The 10,711-nt window shown below is 37.7% G+C and overlaps 1 protein-coding gene and 1 pseudogene across 1 annotated transcript; both read right to left on the bottom strand.

The window, feature by feature from the left end:
• Positions 1 to 2,323: 2,323 nt before the first annotated feature.
• Positions 2,324 to 3,326, bottom strand: LOC119642869 (replication protein A 70 kDa DNA-binding subunit-like). Its single transcript, XM_038042173.1, has 4 exons — positions 3,300 to 3,326; positions 2,931 to 3,250; positions 2,827 to 2,867; positions 2,324 to 2,784 (listed from the first exon to the last, which is right to left on the bottom strand). Exons 1-4 carry the CDS (start codon positions 3,324 to 3,326, stop codon positions 2,324 to 2,326), a joined length of 849 nt encoding a protein of 282 aa, XP_037898101.1.
• Positions 3,327 to 3,421: 95 nt separating this feature from the next.
• On the bottom strand, positions 3,422 to 6,015 carry LOC119642868 (annotated as a pseudogene).
• Positions 6,016 to 10,711: the final 4,696 nt, after the last annotated feature.

The following is a 10,711-nucleotide window of genomic DNA, read 5'->3' as shown; positions in this document are numbered from 1 at the left end:
GAGAGATGGTGGAGGGGTTGGCTGGAAGATGAACTCTTGACTCAATAGCTAGTTACTACCTAGGAAATTTGTGAATGGTATTAAGTACGTAGAAGACAGTAATCTAGCGAGTGCATGGTAGATCTCCCCTGCCGTGTCAGTGCAATACCCGAGACCTATATATCTCGAAGAAAAGTAGTTCTTGGTATTGGCTACCAGGATGTATGGAGAAACCGAATGCAAGTGCGGTTGTTTTTACAACCGCCTAAAGTGTGCCAAAAGCTTTGCAAAATAAACTAGGAGCCACAGGGGTCAGGAGGCTCGCCTCACAAAGCCACGTAACCTGCGGGTGTATGATGGACTTTGTTCATAAAGCCGTAACGGAATAAAAATTTTTCTCAAGAGTAGAGTTAATGATACAAAAAAAAAAAGGAATTGACGGATGGCCTTCCCTTTGGCCTATTAATAAAAAAAACCCTCTTGATAATTAATACATGCAAATATTATTAAAAAAAGGGATTTGACGGAAGGCTTTTCCCCTTTTGCCTATATACTTTTGAACATATGTCACGGATTCCTGCCGGTAATGGTGGTAATTGATCAACGGCGGCGTGGAAGCCTTATGGTGGAAGCGAGCGGAATTTTTCCCTTTTGAACGAATATCGTTGATTAATTTGTGAGTCCTGACTGCTTGGGTGCGGCCCTTCGGGGAGTACTCGTGGCGGTTGTGGTTGGCAGTTCCTAACCAAAGTGGAACAATCGAGTGCAGCTAGGCCTCACACTAACCAGAGTGACGGTTCATACGGCCATACACGGTGAACCATCTGCGCACCTCGGGGTAAGAAAGGCCCCCTTATTAGGGGATTGTCTTTCCCCCCGGGGGGTGATCACTCAACTCAATTGAGTGCCTAGGGTTGTAGGCAACCCGTCTGATTAAGGCATCAAGCCAGGTGCTGACGTTACACACACAGCGATCTGTTGTATTCTTATTCTATGCATATTCTATGTCTATCCTACTCTTATGCTGTGCCTATTCTATTCTTATTCTAGCTTATCCTATTCTTATTCTATGTCTATCGTATTCTTATTCTAGGCCTAACCCATTCTTATGCTATGCCTATCCTATTCTTATTCTATCTTACTCTCTAGCACTACCTCTCTCCCCAGCCAGAGACGGAGAACCCGTGAGGCCAAAACGAGGTACGACTTTGGGTCCTCACAGTACATACACAGCACATGGTTGTTCACATCACTTGGATTTTCGAATATTTATATCAGTTGCTAAAACTTACGTGATAAATCTAACATGGGCAATCTTTTGGTGGTGGTCGATGCGCAAGTACAATAAATAAGAGAGCATTCAGTACATACGGGTTTAGAATTGCGCAAGCGGCTGTTCAAGTCGCACATATTTATCTCAAAGTCCGGATCAAAGCAATTGGGATTAATTGCAATAAACATTTGTCCTAAATCAGCTTGTTCATTACAGCATTCCATTTACGTATTTTAGTTGAATAATTCGCTCCCGCCATTACACCGGTCAAAATGTCTACAACTGAAGCAAGACCTTAATCGATAAACAGTATTTTAAATGAGCTTACATTTCAAGACGTGAAACTCTGCACTTCAAGTGGTAAGACTTTTCTGATTTTCTTTGAATACTTACTACACTTACTAATAACAAAAACAATTTTTAATGTGATTTAAACTTGTTCGTCCTTGCCAGTTCAAGGCCGCAAATTTAGAAATACGTTGACAAGCCTCCTGCGACCATTTTTATAAAACACATCGTGTATTGTAATGAGTCTTCTTGGGCATGGTAAACTTAGCCACTCCAGGACCCTTTCCAAGAATATTTATAAGGATTACTTGGACCTTCAGTTTCGGTTTTACGTTCTTGTTTATTTAAACTGCAAGGAGATTATAGTATTTACGCGAATTTTAAGAGGCGTGAGAGGAAACCAGCGCTAAAGACAATTCGGTAACCGAATTCGGTAACGGAATTGTCTTTAGCGTTCCTTTTAATACTTTGTACAGACTATTATTATCATCCACGTTTGCGTATCGCGAGTTTCCAAAAAAGACAAGAATACGTCGCGGGTGTTATAGCAGGCAATCTCGGCCTGTGGGGCCACTCGTCCGTCCCTAATCGGTTCACGTCGCAAGACTAAATGTACATCAGTCACTCAGGGATGATGGCTAAGCTAAACCTTCCATTCCCTATCCGTGAAAATCAACAGTTCTATTAGTCCTTCAGGGATGGTAGTTAAGCTAAACCTTCCATCCCCTATCCATGAAAGTCAAAAAAACCCTTTCAGTAAAAGTCAACTAGTTGTGTTCGTGATCACGTGGCTGCTACTGCACAACTGAAAGGCTGAGCGTGGTGCGACACGCTCTTTTTAAGTGTAGCGAATTGTTTGTTTGCCGGCTTCAAGTAGACTTGGTCCACCTGTATGATATCGTAGAATTTGTCGCATTGCTCACGAAAGGCTGTAGCCCTTATTTCTCCCGATTCATCCATTAAGTCCATGCTAAATAGTTTCCCTTCACCTCTAGCGTTACTCCAACTGCGTATTACGGACTTTGCAGTAACGCGGGCTTTTATTACCCACTTATTGTGATATGGACTCAAACTAGCTATTGGACTAGTTAAACCATCATTCATCGATTGATCGAGATTGGTATTCTTACTGTTGCCGTTGGAAAAGCTTCTATTTTCCTTGGCCGGTTTAGATTTTTTATTGCTAGTGGACAGTAACGAAGTTAGACTAGGAGCCGCTGTCTGAGCAGATGAAGCAGGCGCGTCTAACAAATTGACGGGTTCACCAATCTTTTACACCTGATCACCTGGATGCAAAACGGTCAAGCCCATAACAATGACGACACGTCTGAAAATAATAGAGAACCATTTCTTTGCTGTTTTTTCACAATTCTAATTAAAGACTACATACTTTCCAGCATCGTTTTTGCTTACTATCGACGTTATATATTTACCTACTCTAATAATCGTGTTTTCCTTCAGCTGTTCTTCTTCGCATAGGAAATTCAAATGAATAGAAGGCATTGCGTAGCTATTAAAGTATTGACCATCCGAGATGAGAATGCGTATGCGCTCGCTTTCGGCAGTAATTATTTTCTTAACACCCAAAATTTGTAGTCCAAATAGGTTGGCCGGATAGATTGCATAAATTATAAAAAAAGGAAACACTGTCCATAGACTGATCGAATTGTGATGAGAAAAAAAATCCAATTTTGTTGCAATTGAATACGTCTAGACATTAGAAACTTTCGACAAATCCAATATAATACAAAAATAATACGATTTTCTTTTTTGCTAAAGCACCCATTTAGATTTCATAATTTAAATTGTTAATTGAATACAGGCATTCATTAAAATGTTCGTTCATATTATAGTACTGTAAATGCTTAAGTTTACAAAAAAAACAAACTTGTACAAATAAACGAAATACGCGTCATGCATATCATGCACATATTTGTATAATGTCGTTAAAGTTCTTTTCAATTAAAGGCACTATAAATGGATTTTATTGCGTTAGTCATTTTTCTTGGCAATGCCGCAGACTTGACCCAAATGCTCATGTTGATCCAACGAGTCGACAATAAATTTGGCCAAATCATATTTGGAGATAGAACGGCCTGGCGGTTCGTCATGCAAAACGGTGTCGGAGTCGAGACGGAATAGAAATGAAGACATAACGATCGAAAATCGTTTGATATTTTCAGCATTCATAGCTTATATCAAATTTGCTGTGCCTCTTGAAAGTTCAGTGATGGCTTCAAGTTTACTACGCGTACCTAATATAACACAAACTCCGTCAACTCCTTCAATAACACGTTTACAATCATCATAGTTTACAACATTGCCCTGACAAAGTCAACTTTGCCTTTAAAACGTTCGGGTACGGTGGCCTCAGAGCGATACAGTAAACGTACTTGAAGACCTGCAAATATTTCCACCCATTTATAATGTAGAGTAAATAAATTTTCATTTTTATATCTTGATTCCATTGTATACCTTTTTGTAAAGCGTAATCTACGACACATACGCCGTAGCCGTATACAGTCCAACCTAAATCGAAAATAAACAAAAAAAAAAAAAAAGAAAAAGAAATTTCCTTAAAATACCAATAGCATTATATAAACTGGCCTCAGTTGTGCTATCCCTATGTACCGCGCACGCTGCAAATACCTACAGCTATGATGTCATGGATGCTATACGTTGTCGTTGACCGCCGCTTAATTGCGTACCATTCGTGTCGTATCCATCGGGTAAAGACGAAGCAAAATCATGGGACTAAGATTGCAATGCTATGGCCGCCATGTGAGGCGATATTAAGAATAAAGAAATACTACCTCCTAGTAGTTGAGCGGCACTGCGGAGGCTCTGAGATATAAATCGTTTTACAATTGTTTGAAATCGTGTACGTCAGCGGTGAGAAGGTTTTCCAACATCCTTGAAAAAAGAATTGTTAAGAGGATCTTTCACATATGTATTTGCATAGCGTGCCAATACATTAATAACATCGCCCAGCAAGGTTGGAATTCGTATATTAATGTAGGCCACAACGAGCGCAGCCTGAAATAAGTCATTATTAATAATAAAAAAAACAACCTAGGTAGTTAACTTACAGCAACTGCAGCTAATAACTCCCACATATATGGAAGAAGATACGACCAGAAACGTTTCCAATCAAATTTTCCTTCATCTCGTTGCAGCGTGTTTTGAAAGATAACGGTCAAACAGTTGCCTTCACATTTAACATGCCGAAAATTGCTTTGTAAGAGACTACGGCTACTTAAGCCAATTGTCACTGCTCCCGCTCCGCAGAGAAAAGTTCTTAATCTTAATGCATGCCTAGCTTATTGTCACTACCGAAAACTGGCCCTGGTTGCATACGTTCTTTGGCGTACCATATGGCAATACCGTCACCAAATAATTTTGTACCTTTGCCTTGAACTTAAAAGTCACATGAATTTCCCAATTCACAGTCATGCATGGCTGAAGTTATTAAAAAAAAAAAAACTTTCCTTGAAAAATCATATCGCATAACTTGAACTTTTTAATTCACCAGAAAATTTCAAATAACTCCACTTACCGATTGCTGGTCTCGTGTCAGACTAAAAGCCACTGATTCTCGTATAACATTTTAGCTGAGTTTAATGGAAACAATACCTCTAATAATGAGTTTCACCAAAAATTACTGTATTCAGAACTTTACCCACAACTTTCACAGCGTCTACAAAATTTTGCCATTCAGTAAAATTCTTTGTTTGACGTTATATGATGAGATATCCTATTTTTTTACTCAAGGCATGGTCACGAACTACCAGCCAACCGTGCTTTTGTTCCAATGAACGTTGGGGTAAAGCCTCCAAGCATTCTTTAACATTAGCGTCAAATTCTCGATCATCGAGTCCGTAAGCCCATAATATAACTTTAGCTACTTGTATACGCATTATATCCGCGACATCTTTCAAGGAATTATTCAAAGGTTCTAGAAGATAAACCAACGAAGAGGCCAACAATTCAGGAGCAGCGTTTAGTAAAGCATGTAAGCACAAAAGATTTGATTCGCCTGCAAAAGGATTTCCAACTAAACTCTATGAATAAAATAAAAAAAAAGAGATAGCACATCTTTTGGCTTTCACACTGCGTTTAACAAATTGTACGTATTGATAAAATTCATTATTATATGATTCTTCGTAGTTACTGATAATGTAGCGTTTGAGCTTGTTAAGATATTTCACATCACCGGGAGGGAGCACAGATTGTACCGGCAGAATACCACAAGCATAAGTGTAAATAATCTAGTATCTGGCAAAGAAGTAAAGAAGAAATATATTAGAGCAACACACTTTTTCTATTGTTATTTCATTTGCCTCTAAGTAATCAGATCGAAAGCGGTTAATCGAGTTTGACGGCGGGATGAAACAAAATCTATGGTGGGTTCCGTTGGCGAATAAGAGCGTACTGTTTAGAATGTCGGCCGGTTCATAGTGGCCATCCGTGGACATTACTGTTAAAGAAAAGACAGAAAGTTATTCATTTATATGCACTCATCATCAAGTCATCATTTATATGCACTTGCAAAGAAACCGGTCTTACGGAAGTTTTAAAATTATATAACCCCATTTCCTTAATACCCAGCCAATTGGCGAGATCTTGAGCGTTGGCAAAAGCAGTAGATAAACCAACGTATATTGAATCCTGTGTTGACGTAATGAAATTCGTACATGACACAATTACAATATGTATTTCGTCTATAACAATTAGTACAACATCTTGCACATATTTTCTTGTCTGACAAGACCGGCTGATACCATCCCATTTTTTTGGTGTGTTAGCTTTCACTAATTCTTTCCTTAACCAAAGCTTTCAAAGGCGCAATATAAACAACCTTAGCTCTTTCGTTATTATTGTGTGGCCATTTCCGCCTCTATAGTTTTACCTGAACTTGTAGGCGAGCCCAGCAAAACGTTATTATCAGTATGATAGGGACAATGAAAGACTTGAATTTGTATAGGATTGAAATGCGTAAAATTATATACAGATTCATGGATTTCTCAGAGCACTTACAGCTATAGATTTCGGTAAGAGGGGGATGGTGTTCCGGTAGCACTAAAAGTTAAAAGTTAATGGCGTCCACGCATTGGTATCCAGCCAAGTCACTCGCTACTCGTATATAATATTGTGACGATAAAGGCTCTTTGAGAGGTATTGCCATCAACAGTTTTTGCGGTTTTTGGCTGTAGACAAATTTGCGTGTGGCTTTTTTATACGATCCTACACCAGAAAGTAAGTGGCTCTTTATAGGCTTTTTTAAACAACCCTAACTTCGCACATTCTTTTTAGGAAAAGCTTCAGATCGAGGTTATGAAGATATCGAGAAAGAGGACACTTACAACGTAAATCAAAGTAAGTTGTTTTTAAAATTTGTGAAGAGACAACATTTCAGTTAATTTAAGTTAATCCAAAATTTTTCAGCTTTGGCGCCATCTAATCAGCTATGTATGTAACAATTCTGATTGGGATGAAGATGACGATGACATTTTTGCTTCCATAAGCACCCAAGAAGTCGTACATCAAGATGTGAAAGTGAATAATAATTTTCCCCATACGTCTAAGTTCCCAGTAAATAAGCAGATAACCCAGGGTATGGCATTGATATTCCTCAAATTTTATTATGCTTATTATTTTATTATTATATTTTTGGCTTTAAAGGTAACCAAAGAGACAATATTAGTGGGTACTCCAAAACCTTGGTGCTGAGAGAAACTAATGTTGCATTAGGACTAGGAGAAGGGCCGGAGTTGGGAGAAGGCAAAAACGCAGTTGGCGTGAATGTAATTTCTATTGAAAACGAATCGGAAGAAGTGAAAAGTAAAGTGATTCGAGATGAAGTGGGCAAGGTGAATAACCCGGAAAGTTCGCTTGTTTCTGCTGGTTTTCAAACAGCGAATGGTAAAAAAAACTCCATATCGAAAAAAAGGCAAATATTCGTACAAAATATTCTAAGAGAATTTCAACACAATTTGCAAGAAACGAATTATGAAACTGAACTAAAAGACATAAAAGCTCGGATGTCGGTTAAAAGTATGGAGTCCAAGTTTGGTAAAACTACAAACAGCAGTGCGCAAGTAGCAAACAAAACAGACTTTCTAGCGATGTGCGAAAAAGGCAAAAAAACATTTAAGCATTCTACACGAGTAAATGAAGCTTTTATTGAAAATTGAATAGAAGGAATGGAAAATAAAGTTACCTTTAAAATACATCAAGATAATGTTGGCAAGGCCATTAATCCGGGAAGTTCGCTTGTTTCGGAAGAAAGAATGTACGAATATCCCAGTAGTAGCAGATTGTCAGCAGCTGGTCCAATTCTGTGTCGCAAAAGGCTTTTATCATTGTCATTAAACCCAAAATTTAATGATAGGCCACCCCCCCAAACTTTGTGAGACACTCAATAGAAACACACGACAAACCGAGACTACCACACCAGAATTAGGAGAGTTTATTAATAATGCTGTTGAAACACGTACACCAGGCGTCAATAGACCAAAGAGGGGGCGGCTCTCGGGCTTAAGACGTACTGGCATTAGTCCAAAGAAATAAATACTACTTTACTCATTGTGTAAAAGGAACGGAAGCCATTTTTTGAATTCAAAAACGTCTCGATATCTTTTTTCATTTAAAATAGTTTTGCATTTTATTTAATTAATGACATTTGGATGTATTTTTCTTATCCTCGGTTTCTTGTATCTTTTTGCTTTCTTATGCTTTTTTCTTATTTAATGATTTTCTTATTATACTATTACTATACTATTGTACTATACTATATTACATTGTATAAATTACATGCAGGTAGTTTGAATAAATTTCAAACCCTTTATTTAATTGTATGAAAAAACAGTAACTTGTTTACATATAATTGTTGCTTAAATAAAATTGAAATAATAAGATTTTGCTGGTATTATAAAAAAACGAATATAATCTCTTTTTTTTGCCATTTTTACCAAAAGATTTCAGATTAGTTCATCCTTTATAGCACGCATTAAAATATTGTATACCATTTATTTATTGAAATGCTTTAGGGCATATTTTCGCATATTTTTCAATTCGCATTTTTGAAAATCGAACGCCAGATCTTTAAGACTTGAATAAAAATAGTCAGGAGACATTCAAGGGGAGATAAATGCTCTTTTTTTATACATTTATATATATAAGGTTATATATTATATAAAAGCACTTGTATGAATATACGGTAAGAATTAACAGAAAATGTTGAAAAATATGCGAAAATTAATACCACATACATCTTAATCCACCACATACAAGATCTGCGCCCTATTTACTCTTTTGCTGGAAAAAAACTATTTTAAACAAATTGTTCATAACTATGGCAAGAACTGTAGATCTGTTTGAACACTACTGCCGTCTTAGCTAAATGTTCCTTACGTTTTGCAATAACTCTTTTATAGTCGCAATCACCACCGCTATTCTGTACATGTATGTTCTATACTTGCTTACATTGTGACGATATTCTTATATATTCTCGATGCGGAATTTCGCTATTTTTATCAACTGTTTACAACTATTTACAACTGTGTACAACTGTTTAAGACTGTTTAAGACTGTTTAAGACTGTTTAATTTTATATAGTTTCGATCCGGAATTTCGCTATTTTTATCAACTATTTACATCTGTTTACAACTGTTTACAAAAAAAAAACCAAGCAAATATTATTATTATTAGAAATTTAACCAGAGAATAAATTCTAAGACTAAAGTCTTAAAGCACTAGCATCTAAGGCTTTCGGCTTTTATTAAAAACTCTACCGCACTTGAGATTCGAAACCACGACCATTGAGTTGCTAGTCGAGACTCTTGCCTACTCGGCCACTCAGGGTAGCTTGTTGAGAGAAAGAACTGAAACTTTTGGTTTTTACTTTTAATGGGATCGCTATATTATTTTTAATTTGCTATATTTGAAAATGTGGCCAAATCGGCCGCAATTGAAACACAGTTTAACGGCAGGGATAAAATAGTTCACTGGGACAACACAGTAATTGAATTTGATGTTTTTAAGGATTAATTCTCTCAAAAAGTCAATCTTCATGCTGTTTTTAGCTCGTGATGCAAACGATCTCAATTTCAGAAATAGCAGAATTCAAAAAATCTTCCTCCTTAATTGAAGGAGGGGTATTGTTTACACACCCGAATTTTTCAGCAAATTATTAACAAATTTAGTATTTAAAGCTTTTATTTTGTACTTACTTTGTTGCTGTCGTTTTCTTAATTTATCTATTTTGTTTCACATTTATTTTTCAGGTTTTTGAATTTAACGCAATTTATCTCTCTTTTCCCATTTCAATTTATCTCTCTTTTCCTATCTCAAATTATCTCTCTTTTCCTATATCACCATGGTCAAAATTGCCGACAGTCTGTTCAGTCCTCTTTTTAAAGAATATCCCGAGTTATGGGATCACACTAGAGGGAATAATTTGTGCAGGGCAACCTGCAAGATATTAGCCGACTGACTGACGCGGGAAATTGGGGACTTAGTGACCACTCATGACGTAGTTAAAAAAATTTATGCAATCAGATACAGCTTAAAAAGGGTTGACAGAAGACGGGGCGGTCAGACCAGGATGACACCTGGTACGTCAGAAAATTGGGGCTGGCGTGGGCGGTACGGACTATTACGGGACATATCCGTGACTGTAGAAATATGGAAATTGACAGCGAGGACGAAGAACCCTTTTTAGGGTTCGACTTAGAAATAAATCAGGAAATAGGGGGGGGGGTGAGTCGGGGAAGAGACAAGACCGGTAGAAATGGAGAGGGAGGGAGAAGAAAGAGACAACTTAATGGAGAGTGCCGATGACGAACCAACGACTATGGTGTATTTGAAAAGTCCCGATCTTTTTAGCAATGATAGTGATGATAGTGATATAATCGGCCCTTCGACATCGGACCATGCGATGCCGATAAGGAGGAAGCCGACGCGGATAAGCAAAAATATGAAAATCGGATCGCAGTGTACGCAGCCCAGCTGGAAGAAGCCGACGCCGATATGGAAATGCTAAACCGTCGGATTGGAGCTTTTGAAGCCCAGCTGAAACCTCAACCTGATAACGTGGTGGCGGACATAGAAGAACTTCGGGAAGTCGTCAAGTGTTTGACGACTGAAGACAAAATAGTACAAATGTCTTTC

Source organism: Glossina fuscipes, unplaced genomic scaffold, assembly GCF_014805625.2.
Source record: "Glossina fuscipes isolate IAEA_lab_2018 unplaced genomic scaffold, Yale_Gfus_2 263, whole genome shotgun sequence".
Classification (NCBI taxonomy): domain Eukaryota; kingdom Metazoa; phylum Arthropoda; class Insecta; order Diptera; family Glossinidae; genus Glossina; species Glossina fuscipes.
The sequence above is the reverse complement of the archived record's forward strand: the minus strand, read 5'-3'. Positions and strand labels throughout refer to the sequence as shown.

What these genes read in the sequence shown, in the direction of transcription:
- LOC119642869 (XM_038042173.1), bottom strand. Translation starts at nt 3,326, where the DNA reads ATGGGTGCTTTAGCAAAAAAGAAAATC. An exon ending in CTTTAGCAAAAAAGAAAATC is followed by an intron (nt 3,251 to 3,299) that starts GTATTATTTTTG and finishes TCTAATGTCTAG; the next exon opens with ACGTATTCAATTGCAACAAA. An exon ending in CTTGACCGTTTTGCATCCAG is followed by an intron (nt 2,785 to 2,826) that starts GTGATCAGGTGT and finishes TCAATTTGTTAG; the next exon opens with ACGCGCCTGCTTCATCTGCT.